A 17,678-nucleotide genomic window follows, 5' to 3' on the forward strand; every position below is an offset into this window, starting at 1 on the left:
AAAATATAATAAATAAATAAAAAAGATAACAAATACAGGATAATAAATATTTTTAATCAAAACAATTAGCCAAAAAAAGATCCTAATTGAGTATGGTAGGTCTCTTTGGAAAAGAGTGTTCTGATATTGCGGTATTGTCACAAAGAAAGCTGCAACCAGGGCCTCGTTCTTATTTATATAGCTAAAGCCTAGAATAGAATTTTCCAAGTGGATTTTAAAGAAAGGGACATCCATTTAGGATTCTCCCCAAAGCCTCTATAACTATCCTCTCATCCATCCATGTTTCTGATCTCATTTTTCACAATCTTTACCTAACTTATAGAAAACTGTTCTGTTGGGAAGATTAATTCTCATCATTGAATTGTGCACCTTCAGGCTTCATGACAGGAAGATGTGCATCATTGGACTGAGCATCCTCATGGGACTGCCCTCTCGACCGCCTGCAGTAGACGCTGTGGCTGCCCAGCTTGTCCCATCGGTTCTCCTCCTGTTCCTGGGACTAAAACAAATGTGCGCCACCCGGCAACATGCGGAACGTGAAGAGCATGGGAAAGCTGAAAAGAATGACGCAGAAGATAACGGTACGAGCAAACATAAGTTTCCTGGCTGTGGCGATGAGCATTTATTAACAACGAAATACTTACAATTTATTTCACTTGTGCTTAGAGGGATGATTTGCATTTTCCAAATACTTCTGAATATTCCCAAGCACTTTTATAAACTTTTTTTTCCTAGAAAAAAAACTTTAGATCAGGCTAGCCAAGATGTTACTCTCTTAACTGCAACCTTTTTTTAAAGGTAGAACGATATTCTTTCAACATCATTAGACTCCCTCAGTTCTGAGACAAAAATCTTCTCCTTATTTTTAAGGACAAATACGTTATTATCCCCATAACTGCACACCCGATATACTCCTTGAGATTAAGAGTTTTCTCTAGAAAAGATTATTTATTTCAGAGCTCTATTAATCAGAAGTGACTTTTCCCACAAACTAGCCTTCCTCGGGTTTTTGTTTTTGTTTTTTTTAAAAACGGCAGTTTGTTTTCATGATCGATCCTTACCAAGATTGTAATTTAAAGAATGTTTGTTCATAGGGTACTCCCTGGAAGAGTCATTAATTTTGAAATGGCGCTTTTGGTTAAAAATATACATCTTTGTCTTCCTTGTCTTCTTGATTTTAAAAAAACACACACATATATTTGCAGAAGAGATTCCAAGTGACGAAGAAGAAGTGAATGAAGCAAATCAGGACATGCAGGAAAACCACGCCGGGGGTGGTGGTGACACAGGAGACGACGATGAAGATGATGACGATGATGAGTGGGATGATGAAGCATTAGAAGAAACTGCTTTAGAAAGCTTTAGCACTCCCATTGATCTAGAAGATGGCGTGGATGAATATCAGTTCTTCACACAAGCATTGTTAGGTATATAGACATTTATTAAAGCACTTCTGGTTTTTCTAAGATGACTGTTATCTTTAGTTTTTGTTTTTTGTTTTAAAAAACCACCTGATCTGAAAAATGAATTTTAATTTATAAAACCCCTGCATCAGTGGTGGAAAATGTGTTGTCATGGTTCCGACAGATGAAACTCTTCAAAGAACTTTGAGGCATTGTTTACCTTAAAGAATCTTTGTTTGAGAAGCATAGCATTGGCACTAACATAATTGAAGCCAAAAACCAGATTCCCTTCCCCTGAGCACATAGCATCAAAGCCAGGGCTTTTTTTTGTCATAGAACGCTCAGAACAGAGTTCCGGCACCTTTTTTGGATGGAACCTTGTAGGGTAGGCAAGGCGGGTTGTATAACATGTGTGAGTTCCGGCACCTTTTTCTTTTACAAAAAAAGCACTGATCAAAGCACAATTCCCTCCTCCAATTAACAGTCATAATTCACATTCTCCAATTAGTTTAAAATGCAGGCTTCCCCTCCAGTTCTCCAGCCCGGCCAGTTCTTATCATCTCTTATTTCAATAACCTTGGTTCACACACTAGGTTCAGTATTATTATGTCTAGCTAAATTCTCATGAACATTCCTACCCGCAGCATCATCTAACTCTAACTCTAAGAGTAAAACATAAGAAGAAAATGGTTGCATCTCCATCTTTGTCAAAGCAAAAACATCCGATGTTAGCAGTGTTGACACCTGTAGCATTACCAATACTATTGAAATACAACCACAGTGTTAGTTGTATCTGACGACAGTGAGAGGGCAGAGGATTCCAGTGTTAACCAGTATTCAGTAGAAAGCAGTTCTGTATATACAAAACTCATTTCATTAAATGCCAGTCATCAGCCAGATGGAAACAAGTCTGTTATACGGAGGGTAATCATATTAGAAACTCAAGTTCAAATCTTGCTGTGAATCTCAGAGGCTGGCTTAGGGTAAGTCCTTACGTCTCAGCTAACTTGCTACTTTTAATTGTCCTTCATAATTTTATTTATTTTTATTTATTACATTTATACACTCCCCCATCTCACTGTCCAAAGCTATAATTAAGTGCCCTGAGAACTCAGGAACAACAGGAAGATATAATACTCTTGATGAAGGAGTTCATCTTTCTGGAAATAAAGCTGTTGGAACAACTGAACTGTTACTGGAGATCCATCACTAAGAATATTAAAACAGTCTATCTCATATATATATATATATATAGCAGAAACCTTGGCTCAGTATACTCACTTTAAAAGTAGGTCTCTGCGCTTGATAAAATGTTGATTTAATGATGTAGACTGGGAATTTGGCAAGTTGTATGTCTCCTGAAAGAAATATATTTTGTGTTTTCAGCTATACAAAGCCAAGATGCCGGCTGGTACCATTTGTTGACTGCACCATTGAGCGCTGATCAGAAGACTCAGTTGCAGGAAATCTGTGCATTAGCTGAAGACCGGAGAAACTCTGCAGGTCGGTGGCAGGAATGTTTGCAGAAAGCTTACAGTTGAAAATCTTATCAAAAGGAACTCTCAGTTATTGCAGCCCTGTAAAGTAAAATTATCTGTCCCAAGTCAGTTTTCTTTGTGTTTGTCCATTATGAGAAGTTTTTATATATTGGATTTGTTTCATATCGAAGTTTTGAGAGGTGTGGGGTGGCACATCACATATTTTTACTCCTTTTAAGAGAACAAGAGCAGATACTTTAGGAAGAAAAACAGTGAATCCCCAGTGAGTCATTCCACATTGTGGAGGTGGATGTCAGGAGGTTAGTGTAACATGCTTACAAGTCTAGTTGGACATTAATTTCTTTAGACACAGCTGACCTGTCTAATAGCTAAGAAATAAACTCTTTTCGATGAGACTGCAAACATGTTCTTCCTAAACCTCCCACCCCAACTTTTCACTACCTACCTTTATCACCATTTCCAAAAGAAGTGACAAAGAGGCTTTAGAAAGATGTAGGGAATCTAAATGCACAGCATGTTTAAACATTCCATGTATTCAATTGTTAAAAAATGTGTGTGTGGGAGGGGGGTTGCCTCATAGTTACTTCTCAGCATAGATCAGACATTCATTCTGGGGGGGGGGGGGCTACAGTTCAGTGATAACAGCATGTGCTCTATATATGGAAGTTTGCTAGTTCATTTCTTGGCATCGCAAGTTAAAAGGATTAGCTCATTGGTCAACAGTGGGGGGGGATATTTTATTTATTTATTTATTTAGATTTATATACCGCCCTTTCCCGAAGGACTCAGGGCGGTTTACAGGGTATTTAAAAGAAAATCCATACAAAAGTTAAAACAATTAAAAAAGATTAAATGAAACCCTGAGAGAAAATAAAAACCCCAGTTAAAATTAAAAATTCTCAGCCTGGGCCAGAGAGCTCGAAGAGCCAGGTCTTCAGGTCCCGGCGGAATGAACGGAGGTCGGGGGCAGTCCTAAGCTCCACAGGCAGCTGGTTCCAGAGGGCAGGCGCGCCCACTGAGAAGGCCCTATCCCTGGGTGTTACCTGCCGGCAATCTTTAACCGGCGGCACCCTAAGAAGACCCTCCCTGTGGGAGTGCGCTGGACAAAGGGAGCTTGATGCTGGCAGCAGGTGTTCCCTCAAATATCCCGGACCCTCGCCATTTAGTCATCACCAGCACCTTGAATCTCACCCGAAGGGCAACCGGAAGCCAATGCAGCTCGCGGAGTAGAGGTGTTACATGGGAGTATCAGGGGACCCCCATCACGACTCGCGCGGCCGCATTCTGCACCAGCTGAAGCCTCCGGGTGGTCCTCAAGGGCAGCCCCATGTAGAGAGCGTTACAGTAGTCTAAATGGGAGGTCACGAGCGCATGAGTGACTGTGCGTAGGGCATCTCGGTCTAGGTAGGGTCGCAACTGGCACACCAGGTGAACCTGGGCAAAAGCCCCCCTGGTCACAGCTCCTAAATGGTCTGACTTGGAACTTTTATGTGTTGCTTCATTGCAGTTTGACATGCATGCTTTATCTCAGGTTCACTTAAATGTTCCTCCCCATGCCCAACTAGTGCGGTGCTCCTGAGATTCCCCAATGTGTTTATGCGCCTTTCAGTTCCTAGAATTTCCAGTGAGGGTGGTGGTGGTGATGGTGAATGCTGGATGCTCAGTCTGCCCCTTTAACGAATGCCCAGATTGGGAAAGGTTGAAATATCGGTAGTCCTCAACTTAACAACAGTTTATTTACTTTACTTACTTTTACTTTTATTAAATTTGTATACCGCCCTTCTCCCGAAGGACTCAGGGCGGTTAACAGGGCATATATAAATAACAATACAAAAATTAAAAAGGAATTAAACAAGTGCCCAGTTAAAAATTACAATAACAATAAAAGACCCATTAAAAACCCTAACGTTCCCCATCAGGCCAGACCAGCTAGTTCAAATAAGTGGGTCTTCAGACTGCGCCGGAAGGAGCGAAGGTCCGATGCCATCCGGAGCTCCACTGGCAGTTGGTTCCATAGCGCCGGAGCGCCCACAGAGAAGGCCCTCCCCCTGGGGGCCACCAGTCGACATTCCCTGACCGGAGGCACCCTGAGGAGGCCCTCTCTGTGGGAACGCACAGGGGCGGAGGGGAGTTGACGCCGGCAGCAGGTGGTCCTCGAGGTACCCCGGACCCATGCCATGTAAGGACTTGAAGATCATAACCAAAACCTTGAATCTCACCCGGAAGATGACCGTTCAAAGGTACAACGGCGTTGGAGAAAAGTGATGTGTGACTGCTTTTCACAGTTACGACCTTCGCAGCATCCCCGTGGTCATGTGATCAAAATTCAGATGCTTGGCAACTGGTTCCTATTTAAGACCGTTGCTGTGTCCCAAGACCATGGGATCACCTTTTGCAACCTTCTGAGAAGCAAAGTCAAAGGGAAATCCAGATTCTCTTTACAACCGACTTACTAGCTTAACAACTGCAGTGATTCGCTTAAACAGCTATGGCAAGGAAGGTCATAAGATGGAGCAAAACTCACTTAGCAAATGTCTTACTTAACAACAGGATTTTTGGGCTGAATGATGGTCGTACGTCGAGGACTGCCTGTAGTATTTAGTTCTACCTGCGTGGTGTTTTTTTCCCCAAAAAAAACTTTTCTGCAAGTTAAAGATGTTGGATAATTGATCTAGAAGTGGTAATGACAGGGAATCCAAAAAGCTGTATGTTTCTTCTTCTTCTTCTTCTTCTTCTTAAAGGAGTTCTGATTCTTTTCCTCATGTTTAGAGGGTCTTCAGGAATTACATATCATTAATGTACCTGTTAAAAAGAGATTGAAAGTATCGTTGGCAGGGCATGGTGATATATTTGCAGCCTGTCTCTTAATATTCATTTGTTTCTTTTCAATTTAGAATTAGAGAGGATAGAAGAACAAATGAGCTTCCCGTTCGATAACAAAGGACTGGTCTCTGGATATAACTTTGGCACCGCTCCAGGAAGCAACTGAAGGGGAAAGGAGCTTGAAGAACTGCAAAAACATTTCATTATTAAAAAAAAAAATTGTGACTTATGAACAGGGAAGGTAATCAAGAGGTCTGCAAGTTTCCCCTTTGGAAAAGGCAGCGTTTGACCCTCTTCCCCCTCATTAAGACATTCTTTCTAACCAGCTGCTGTAATGTATAAATTCTTGTGGGTATTTTTATAAGTTGCTGGACTGAAAAGAAAGCATCTTGTCTTCTCTTCTTCTCCTTAGGAAAGGGGTAGCCAGCGGTTTGAAACCGAATGGAATTGCACTTCTCAGGTTTTTGCCGTGTGAAATTGAAGGGGTCCTATGGATAACAGTGCCTTCTGTGGTATACGGATTGCCCAGCAAAAGAATTTTGGAATGCAATGCTTTTTTGTCTGTGTTTAAAAGAAAAGAAAGGGCATATAAAAGGGCATAATTCATATCTTGCTTTCCATACCCTTTTGTTAACTTCCTCTAAAGAAATCATGGCGGTATTGTGCCCATCACACATTTTACAGTTAGCTATAAGAAACCGTTGTTAACATCTCTGCATATGTGTTGGCTTCTACGTCACGCCTCATTGAGTTATCAAAAATATCTTTACTTTCACTGCCGTTACCAGATGGTGAATTTAAATTCTTCTTTAGAGTAGTCAGGCTTTATGCAGGGTTTTTTTTTTCCCCAACTTTGCGAAACGTCCTCCTTGTTCACCACGGAACAAGCCTTTCGAGGTGCTCGCTCTGCTTACATGGGACCATGGTTAAGACTCTCAACCTGCATACCCAAGAATAGTGGCCTTAAGCTGGCATTCCCTGTTGGGATTAGGTTTAAGATAAGGTAGGAGGAGTCTTGATCCTAAAACATCTGGAAGATGCCACTTTGTAAAGCAAGATTAGCAACTGTGAGCGGGACTGTTTTGTTTTAATTTTGCCACTGTTGACCATCTGAAAAAAAATCCAACAGTTCTCCGACACACTTTTGGAAAGCACTGCTTTAACGGAATTTAAGACGTTGTGAATCTTTAGCTCTGAAACTCTTGAATGTGGATCCCAAGCTTTTCCAGTGCTGTTGTGGATTTTGTGTTGTATCAGTAATGAGCTTGTGGACTATGTAAATAGTTATCAGCTTTGTACTGTACTGTTGTTTCAATGACATGATTATCATTCTTTTAGCCATATAACGGTGAAATTTTAGACTTTCAGTCATTGCATTTATAGGTCTTTGTCTTTTGCCCAGCACTTGAGTTTGGTTTTGTTTCTCTCCAGTTGCAACCACAGGGAAGTAAAGGAGAAGGACGAGTCAAAATGATGCATACAGTGTTACTGATGCAAGCCCCTTTTCCATATGGGTCATGCTTCCCAAAAGGCACAGCTTTGTCATAACACTACAATGCCTGCAGGCGTCTTCCTTCCTTCCTTCCTTCCTTCCTTCCTTCCTTCCTTCCTTCCTTCCTTCCTTCCTTCCTTCCTTCCTTCCTTCCTTCCTTCCTATTTTCACATGTTTGCCTAGGTTTGTATCGGAGAGCAGTTAAGATCACATTCAGTGGCTTACCTTGCACAAATGTTGTTGGGGACAATAGACTGAATCTTTGCATTCCAGCTGTCTCTCTCTAAACAAAGACACTGATGATGGTCCTTGAGCTTCTGTTCTCCATAAACCAATTACAACCACATCTATTTTCCACAACCCACTAGTAAACATTTCTCCAAAACAGTTTTTAGGAGCATAAACCTTCTCAGACGAACAGTACATTCGCAGTTACGTAAGTGCACTTTCCCCCATTCAACATGACATCATAATGGGAAGGGAGAGAAGTATACATCAGTGTAGTTGGAGGGGAAAGCAATTACTTTAGGCCAGGGGTCTTCAAACTGGACCCTTTTATGACTTGTGGACTTCAATTCCCAGAATTCCTCAGCCAGCATGCCTGGCTGAGGAATTCTGGGAGTTGAAGTCCACAAGTCATAAAAAGGCCAAGTTTGAAGACCTCTGCTTTAGGCCAGCGTTTCCCAACCTTAGGAACTTGAAGATGCGTGGACTTCAACTCCCAGAATTCCCCAGCCAGCATAGCTGGCTGGGGAATTCTGGGAGTTGAAGTCCACGCATCTTCAAGTTCCTAAGGTTGGGAAACGCTGCTTTAGGCTCTATGCAATCTTAACTGATTTGATATAGTAATCCCCAGGTCATGGTATCAGGCATCAAATGGCAGTGAGACAGGAATCTAACTGATCAAGAGAAACCTTGATGAAAACGTATCTTTTCTTGAGCTCTTTCTACTTAGATATCCCATGGGGATACATTAGATACCCCAGGGGTTCAGCATTAAGACAACTTTTTTCAAACCTGGCAACTTCCACATTTATAAAGCTACAGACCCTTGGCTGGGGATGATGAGACTTGTAGTGCCCTATATTGAGAAAGTGCCCATTTCAAGGAGGACTATTTAAGATGGCGTGCCAAGCATTGAATCTTTTAGGAGAAACATAAAACTATGCTAGTTTGGGAAGTGAGCAGCCTAATTTTAGGGTAAGAGTTTGCTCGCTAGACCATCATTTACTCAATTTATAATTGAAGCCTTTCCTGCTAGCTTGGCTTTTTGTAACAGGGAATCAAACGTCCTTCTCAAAATGTTGGCTTAAAACTACTTCACATCTGACAAAAGCAAATCTGTATTTACTGCAGTGAATTGGGGTTTCTCGAAATACCATTGCTTCCAATAGTCACATTTAGATGTGATGCTTTTTGGGATACACTTAAAACATGTTTGATACAATTCTGAACTGCTTTGGATGAAGAGGAATTAGAATGTAAATATTTGGTTTCCCCCCCCTCTAATGCAGTAGGAGAAACATTTGCCTCCATTTACATTTATTTTGGTTCTTTACTAATTTTGTGTTTTATATCCCAAAGAAATTTCCTGTAAATGTTTTAGCCTGTTGAAATGAGCTAAAGTCTGGTTCCTTCATCTGTCTTGAATTTATTGTTGCACAGTTGATAGACCAGAGGCATTTGCTAGAAAATATGTAAGAAAGCAAGAGGGGGGAAAAGGAAAGAGATTTTGTTGCTCTAACTCATTTTTATGAAAATATGTTTGCAACAGAAAGTATATTTTTATTGGTTTGTATCTATATGTGAAGGGAATCCATTTTTAAAATATTAAGTAGCATTTAGACTACTGCTTAATAGGGATAACAGCTTGGCTTTTAAAAAAATTCTTTTCGTTTTTGCGTATAAGATTCTGTCTTCCAGGATTTTGCCCAGATTTTATCCTAATGCATCCAACAATCACAAAAACATCACTGGGGGATTCAGGGAGGATTGATTCTTCTGTGGCATCCAATTCACTACGTGACCTTGCAGTTTTCTAGCCCCTTGGACTTCATCAGATTGCGGAAGACAGAGGCATGAAATGCTGTTACTCAAACCTTCCTTTTATGTCCTGGTTTTTTTTTTTTTTTTGGGTGTGCAGAGATGGTTTAGGACTCTGCTGTTTAAACATGCAATATGGAGATGATGTGTAAGAAGATTCAGCTGCATGGATTTGTCAGCTGTTGCATGCAGATACTTATGCTTCATAGGGAATGTCAGGAATGCTTCAGCTGATGACATTACCACCTCTATTCCCCTCCTGTCCTTCGATGAGTATGTCTTTCATTGTTCTGCCTATGTTACGTTGGGTTATGACAAATGTAACTTGAGAGAGAGCACTTCCTTAATTAAAATGCTTAATGTTTAAAGCAACTGTTGGGAATTCAGAGGTTGAGTGATTCATTCCCACGTGGGTTTATTGTTGGTGATTCCTGCATGCTATGAATCAGCTATCATATATGCAGTGCAGGTAGTCCTCAACTTACAACAGTTCACTTAGTGACGGTTCAAAGTTACAACATCACTGAAAAAAAGTGACTTATGACCATTTTTCACACTTATGACCATTACAGCATCCCCACGGTCACGTGATCAGAATTCAGACACTTGGCAACTGACTCATCTTTACGACATTTGCAGTCTTGGGATCATGTGATCATTGTACGGCCTTCTGACAAGCAAAATCAATGGGGAAGCCAGATTCACTTAACAACCGTGCTACTAACTTAACAACTGAGTGATTCACTTAACAATTGTGGCAAGAAAAGTCGTAAAATGGGGCAAAACTCGTTCAACACATGTCTCATTTAACAATAGAAATTTTGGGCTCAATTGTGGTTCATAAGTCAAGGACTACCTATATTACAGATATAAATCATACCACTTCACACAGACTGCTTTATTTCTTTTGGTCAACCACACTTTGGGTAGCTTTCGAAAACGAGGATAAATAGTTGTCAATCTAACTTTTTGGGTAGGTTGGCATAGTTGACACTGCTTTTTCAATTGCCACAAAATAAAACATTACACCTAGAAGAAAAACCTAGGACAGGGAATTGAACACAGATTATAGTGTTTTATTAGAACCTGGTTGAAATATTCTATTGTGTAGGAATTGACTTATTAGTAAGGTAGCCGAAATTGTTATAAGGACCCTAAATTATAGGACTGATTACGGTTTTTTATTTATGTATGTATTAGATTTATATCCCAGAGTATGTTGGGCTTAGACAGAATGTCTGGTCCAAAGTGGGGAAATTCTGTCTCTCCATACCTAGTTTAAGGCCTCAGCCAGTACATGACTACACTCACTGTTTTTTCTTGTGTGGAAGGTCCACTGTTGCATCTTCTGCATAGGGTAAGGAATCTCACTAGGCATATAGTAATCTTATCCATTTTTAAATGTTTCTTGATATTTGAGGATTCGTTAAACAAATACACAAGTATGCTAGATGGGATTGTATGCCAATCGGTTCTAACTTAATAAAAGAGAAGGATATTTCTCATCATTCTCAGACCAATAAAAATTCCTGAGATGACATCACCCCGGGATGTAAAACCCTCCCTAACCAATGGCTCACAGTCTCAGCTATCAGAGAAGGAGATCAAGAAAACTTGGAGACCATTCAGAATCCAGTTCTTTTTTCCATAAAGGCCAAACCAATTGTACCAAACAATTGGTACAAAGCTGGACACTCTTAGCTATGATGAATGGTTGAGGGAGTTAGGTTTGTCTTAAGTATATCAAAAAGACTGGGGACATGACAACTGTCTTCCCAACGCTTGAGAGGCTGCTAAAAGAGAAGAGGGCAGAGAAGCACCAGGGGACAGGACAAGAAGTAATGGGTGGAAGTTTGTTAAAGAGAAATCCAACCTAAAAGTAAGAGAAAATTTTCTGACAGTGAGAACAGTTAATGCAACAGCTTGACTCCCAGAGTTTTCACTCTTTGTCACTGTTGTTGTTGTTAGCTGCGAAGTCGTGTCCGACCCATCGCGACCCTATGGACAACGTTCCTCCAGGCCTTCCTGTCCTCTACCATCTTCTGGAGTCCATTTAAGCTCATGCCTACTGCTTCAGTGACTCCATCCAGCCACCTCATTCTCTGTCGTCCCCTTCTTCTATTGCCCTCGATCTTTCCCAGCATTAGGCTCTTCTCCAGTGAGTCCTTCCTTCTCATTAGGTGGCCAAAGTATTTGAGTTTTAGCTTCAGGATCTGGCCTTCTAAAGAGCAGTCAGGATTGATCTCCTCTAGGACTGACCGGTTTGATCGCCTTGCAGTCCAAGGGACTCGCAGGAGTCTTCTCCAGCACCACAGTTCAAAGGCCTCAATTCTTTGGCGCTCAGCCTTTCTTATGGTCCAACTTTCACTGCCATACATTGCAACTGGGAAGACCATAGCCTTGACTATACACACTTTTGTTGACAGGGTGATGTCTCTGCTTTTTAGTGTGCTGTCTAGATTTGCCATGGCTTTTCTCCCCAGGAGCAAGCGTCTTTTAATTTCTTGGCTACAGTCCCCATCTGCAGTGATCTTGGAGCCCAGGAAAATAAAATCTGTCACTACTTCCATTTCTTCCCCATCTATTTGCCAGGAATTGAGAGGGCCAGATGCCATGATCTTGGTTTTCTTAATGTTAAGTTTCAACCCAAGTTTTGCACTCTCCTTCTTCACCCGCAACAAGAGGCTCTTTAGTTCTTCTTCACTTTCTGCCATTAGAGTGGTATCATCTGCGTATCTTAGGTTGTTGATATTTCTTCCGGCAATCTTAATTCCAACTTTTGATTCATCTAGCCCTGCCTTTCTCATGATGTGCTCTGCATATAAGTTAAATAGGCAGGGCGACAGTATACAGCCTTGCCGGACTCCTTTCCCAATTTTGAACCAATCAGTGGTTCCGTGTCCAGTTCTCACTGTTGCTTCTTGACCCGCATATAGGTTTCTCAAGAGACAAATAAGATGGTCTGGTACTCCCATCTCTTTAAGAACTTGCCACAGTTTGTTATGATCCACACAATCAAAGGCTTTAGCATAGTCAATGAAGCAGAAGTAGATGTTTTTCTGGAACTCCCTAGCTTTCTCCATGATCCAGCGTATGTTGGCAATTTGATCTCTAGTTCCTCTGCCTCTTCGAAATCCTGCCTGTACTTCTGGTAGTTCTCGATCCACATACTGCTGAAGTCTAGCTTGTAGGATTTTAAGCATGACTTTACTAGCATGAGAAATGAGTGCAATGGTGCGATAGTTTGAACATTCTTTGGCACTGCCTTTCTTTGGAATTGGAATGTAAACTGATCTTTTCCAATCCTGTGGCCACTGTTGAGTTTTCCAAATTTGCTGGCAAATTGAGTGTAGCACTTTTACTGCACTGTCTTTTAAGATTTTGAATAGCTCAGCTGGAATACTGTCACCTCCACTAGCTTTGTTGTTGCTCAGCTTTCCTAAGGCCCACTTCACTTCACATTCTAGGATGTCTGGCTCGAGGTCAGTGACCACCTCATTGTGATTATCAGGGACGTTAAGCTCATTCTTGTATAGTTCTTCTGTGTAATTTTGCCACCTCTTCTTAATCTCTTCTGCCTCTGTTAGGTCCCTGCCATTTTGGTCCTTTATCATGCCCATTTTTGCATTAAACGTTCCCTTCATCTCTCCAATTTTCTTGAAAAGATCTCTGGTCCTCCCTATTCTATTGTTTTCTTCTATTTCTTTGCACTGTTCATTTAAGAAGGCATTCTTATCTCTTCTAGCTATTCTCTGGAATTCTGCATTCAATTGGGCATATCTATGTTTTTCTCCCTTGCCTTTCGCTTCCCTCCTTTCCTCAGCTATTTGCAAAGCTTCCTCAGACAGCCATTTTGCTTTCTTGCATTTCTTTTTCTTTGGGATGGTTTTGGTTGCTACCTGTTGTACAATGTCACGAACCTCTGTCCATAGTTCTTCAGGCACTCTGTCTATCAGATCTAATTCCTTAAATCTATTTGTCACCTCTACTGTATATTCAACAGGGATATGATTTAATTCATACCTGAGTGGCCTAGTGCTTTTCCCTACTTTCTTCAGTTTGAGCCTAAACTTTGCAAGGAGAAGCTCATGGTCTGAGCCACAGTCAGCTCCTGGTCTTGTTTTTACTGACTGTATAGAGCTTCTCCATCTTTGGCTGCAGAGCATATAGTCAATCTGATTTCTGTGTTGACCGTCTGGTGATGTCCATGTGTAAAGCCGTCTCTTGGGTTGTTGGAAAAGAGTGTTTGCTATGACCATCGTATTCTCTTGACAAAATTCTATCAGCCTGTGCCCTGCTTCATTTTGTACTCCAAGGCCAAACTTGCCTGTTATTCCAGTTATCTTTTGGCTTCCTACTTTAGCATTCCAATCCCCCATGATGATAAGGACATCATTCTTTGGTGTTAGTTCTATAAGGTGCTGTAGGGCTTCGTAGAACCGGTCAATTTCATCCTCTTCAGCACTGGTGGTTGGGGCATAGACTTGGACTACTGTGATATTGAATGGTTTGCCTTGGATTCGAACTGAGATCATTCTGTCATTTTGAGGATTGTATCCCAGTATTGCTTTTCCTACTCTTTTATTGACTATGAAGGCTACTCCATTTCTTCTGAGGGATTCTTGTCCGCAGTAGTATACCTGATGGTCATCTGAATTAAATTCACCCATTCCTGTCCATTTTAGTTCGCTGATACCTAAGATGTCGATGTTCAGTCTTGTCATCTCTTGTTTGACCACGTCCAGCTTTCCTTGATTCATGGATCTTACATTCCAGGTTCCTATGGAGAAAAAATCTTTACAGCATCGGACTTTCCTTTCACCACCAGACACATCCACAGCTGAGCGTCCTTTCGGCTTTGGCCCAGTCGCTTCATTCTTTCTGGCGCTACTAGTACTAGCCCTCTGCTCTTCCCCAGTAGCATATTGGACGCCTTCCGACCTGAGGGGCTCATCTTCCAGCGTCATATCGTTTTGCCTTTTGGTACTGTCCATAGGGTTTTCATGGCAAAGATACTGGAGTGGGTTGCCATTTCCTTCTCCAGTGGATCACGTTTTGTCAGAACTCTCGACTATGACCTGTCCGTCTTGGGTAGCCCTGCACGGCATAGCTCATAGCTTCATTGAATTACGCAAGCCCCTTCGCCACGACAAGGCAGTAATCCATGAAGGGGTCTTTGTCACTATAAGTTTTCAAAAATAGACAACCATTTTACTGGAGTGGTATAAAGTCTTCTGCCTTGAGCAGGGTATTGGACTAGAAGTCCTCCAAAGTCCCTTCCAGCTCTATGATTTTATATTCTGTGTTAAAGTACCATAGTAGCTTTGCTAAAAATGGGGAGCGTCCATCAGATGCTCACCAACGCAATGCAGATGCAAACTTTAATCATGTTTAGAAAGATGTTACTTCTCACCTTTGCCTAGCCCAGTGGTGGTGATCCTATAGCACGTGTGCCAGAGGTGGCACGCAGAGCCCTCTGTGGGCATGCGTGCCGTTGCCCCAGCCCCGCCACCCCCCAGGGCCCCCTTCTCACCAGCAGCCTCCCTGGAGGAGAGCCACCGCACAGAGCAGCGCAGCCAAGGACATGGCATCCGGGCAGCAGGGACAAGACTCCGCCCTTGCACTCCGTCACATGCAGATGATGCTGTGGGGCGTGGGTTGGGGGCGTGGCCACCATGGTGCTGCAGGGCCACCTGGGCAATCTGTGGCGGGCCGTGGAGGCAGTAGGTAGCCCTGCAGGTGAGGGGGGGCGGGGGATGGGCAGGGGGTCAGGATGGTTTTTGGGCACTCGGTGTCTAAAAGGTTTGCCATCACTGGCCTAGCCCCTATACCCAGCTTTTGCCTTCCTTTTTTAAGAGGACAACCTTATCTAAAAGAAAGGTAGGGCTTTGGACAATCTCCTTGTGCACCTGATCTTAGACCTACCTTGGGCTTTATTGCCAATTATTTTCAGGTCCTATTCTCATCAGCTTCCCATAGGTTCAGCCTTTGCAAAAAAAACAAGATGCTGGACTTGATGGAACAACACTTTGATCTCAGTAGTGACCACTGAGGTCAGCTGAAATTTTAGTAGTTCTGCCTCTCTTTTTCTAAGTTTATACCATGATGAACCATTATGCCTAGCATTATGATGAACAGTTTTGCACTGTTACTGTGTGTTTACTTGATATCACTTCAAAATATGGAGAGAACATTTTTAAAATAAAATTTTAATCCAATTCTTGACCACAAAGGCTATTTTTACAGCACGAATGTAACTGGGTTGTCATAGTTCAGCTTTCAAAAAGGATACTTTGGAGATAGTCTGCTTTATTTAATGTGGCATGTACATATTTTCATTTGTATATTTATGGCCATTTTTCCCATTATAAACATAAGTTGTACACATAATTTATTAGAGGGTAGAATTTAACACACTCTTTCTCAGATTGGCCTATGTATTTTTGACCCAGGCATTCCTTTAAGTTTAGCTGATAAGAAAGCCTTACATTCAAGGAAAATGATGCAAATTATGTTCAAGCTTTTTCGTTAAAAAAAAATTGAATGTATGATTGGAATACCCTTAAGAACAAATGCATTGTCTGGGGTATATTTCACTAAATACATATTTGAATGTCTTAATCATGGTGGGGTGTTTTTTTCAACTATTAGTACAAGAATGACTACAATACCAGAAAAATCTGGATTAGGTTTGTAATTCCTGGAAATAATGACAGCCATCATGTCTTGTGAGAAAGCAGTTTTCAGGATCAACAAACTCACATCCATCAGCTGTTAGGTTGGAACAATATGACATTTTGATAGAATTTTTTAAAAAATGTTCTCATTTGTCAACATCCATTGTTTCTACCACATGATAAATGTAATTGTTCAAAAATCTTGCTGGATAGCCTATGATGAGACAGATTAAAGAGGATCTCTACAACATCTTTAATATTTGCAACCCCTTTCATCACAATGGAGTCCCCAAACTTTATAAGCATTTATCACCTATAAGCGCAAGGCATGAATCAAACAAAGCCGTCTGTCCCTTTATCAACACAGCAGTCATAGCAGCAGCATCAAGTGTATTCTGAACCCCAGTTAATTTTGACTGCACACTGCTGTACCAGTCAAAATACAAAATGATGACTGGGAATAATTTTACTGAACTGTGATTGCTTCCATCTGTAGAAACAATTCTAGCTATGCAATTTTCTTCAAATGTTTTCAGAGGAACATCAATTGAATGCAGTATAATTTACAAAATTAGCCATTCCTCCTTCCTTAATTTCAGGAGTTTAAAATGTTGGGACTATGTCAAAAGCAAGCAGTATCTTTTTCAGCAAAACAATTGGACACTCCATTGACCTGAAACTACTATGATTCCTAAGAGTGTGACATGCTATCATGTTTTTTTTTGCTGCGGTAACAGCATCCTTTGAATCCCTATTTACAAATAATCTTGTCAGTTTTCTGATGAGCTTTCTTCTCTAACTGCTTTGTTTTCCTTGTCTAAGTGCACACAAGATTGACAATCAATAGTGAGTTTCTTTGTAAAACACTTACCTAAAGTTCTGTCAAAGGTGTTTTCCCAATACACACAATCATTTTGTTTTGCAAAAAGAAAAATATGGTACCTTGCCCTCACTTTGGAATAATCCAAAGCCATTCACCCTCTTTGGTAGTAATTTAATGCATTTTCTTTTCAACTGCTCATCTACTCACTGTGTCCCAGTGTTTCCCATCCTCAGCTGTTTTAAGATGTGGGGTTTCAACTCCCAGAATTCCCCAGCCCACACATCTTAAAGTTGTTCAGGTTGACAAACAGTGTTCTCACCTCATGGAATTAAAACATGCTGATAGCGGCCAGCAACATCTACATATACACCAGTTTATCATTTCATTTTCCCTTCTTTCTTTAGTCACTTAGGCACAGTAAGGCAACTTTCTCCGAGACAACAGTTGATTAGACTCCTCCCCCTTTTCTTTCTTTCAGATAACTATTCTAATAACATAGTCCTTGAGTTACAACCACAATTGAGAACAGAATTTCCATCATAAATTATTACAGTTGTAGGTGAAATTGGACACAATTTTATGGTGATAGTTAACCAAATCCAACTTTTCCAATCAGCAAAAATGGTCACAGATCACAATCACATGATCGCTAGACTCTGCAACCGATTGTCAAGTGCCCGGACTCTGACCACATGACCATGGGGTGGTACAACAGTCGCAAGTGTGAATACAGGTTGTATGTCACTTTTTCCAAAGCCATCATAACTTGGAATCATCCTGAAACAAATGGTTGTAAAAGAAAAAGGTGCTGCAACACACATGTCATACAACCCGCCTTGCCTAACCTACAAGGTTCCATCCAAAAAAGGTGCCGGAACTCCGTTCTGGGCGTTCTATGAAAAAAAAAGCCCTGGTTGT

At 41.3% G+C, this 17,678-nt stretch overlaps 1 protein-coding gene across 2 annotated transcripts in view; it reads left to right on the top strand.

The window, feature by feature from the left end:
* IPO8 (importin 8) overlaps positions 1-9,638 on the top strand; it is a 50,632-nt gene extending 40,994 nt beyond the window's left edge. Inside the window, exons 22-26 of one of the 2 annotated variants that reach the window (XR_014492974.1) lie at positions 376-581; positions 1,206-1,427; positions 2,790-2,906; positions 5,797-5,966; positions 6,138-9,638. Coding sequence is in view for 1 of the 2 variants with exons in the window: in XM_083366809.1 (XP_083222935.1) it covers positions 376-581; positions 1,206-1,427; positions 2,790-2,906; positions 5,797-5,891 (640 nt within the window). In the remaining variant the exon portion in view is untranslated. Of the gene's footprint in view, positions 1-375; positions 582-1,205; positions 1,428-2,789; positions 2,907-5,796 lie in introns of both variants that reach the window. The other variant, XM_083366809.1, reaches the window with a different exon arrangement.
* The last annotated feature ends 8,040 nt before the right edge of the window (positions 9,639-17,678 follow it).

Source organism: Vipera ursinii (assembly GCF_947247035.1).
Source record: "Vipera ursinii genome assembly, chromosome: 6".
NCBI lineage: Eukaryota > Metazoa > Chordata > Lepidosauria > Squamata > Viperidae > Vipera > Vipera ursinii.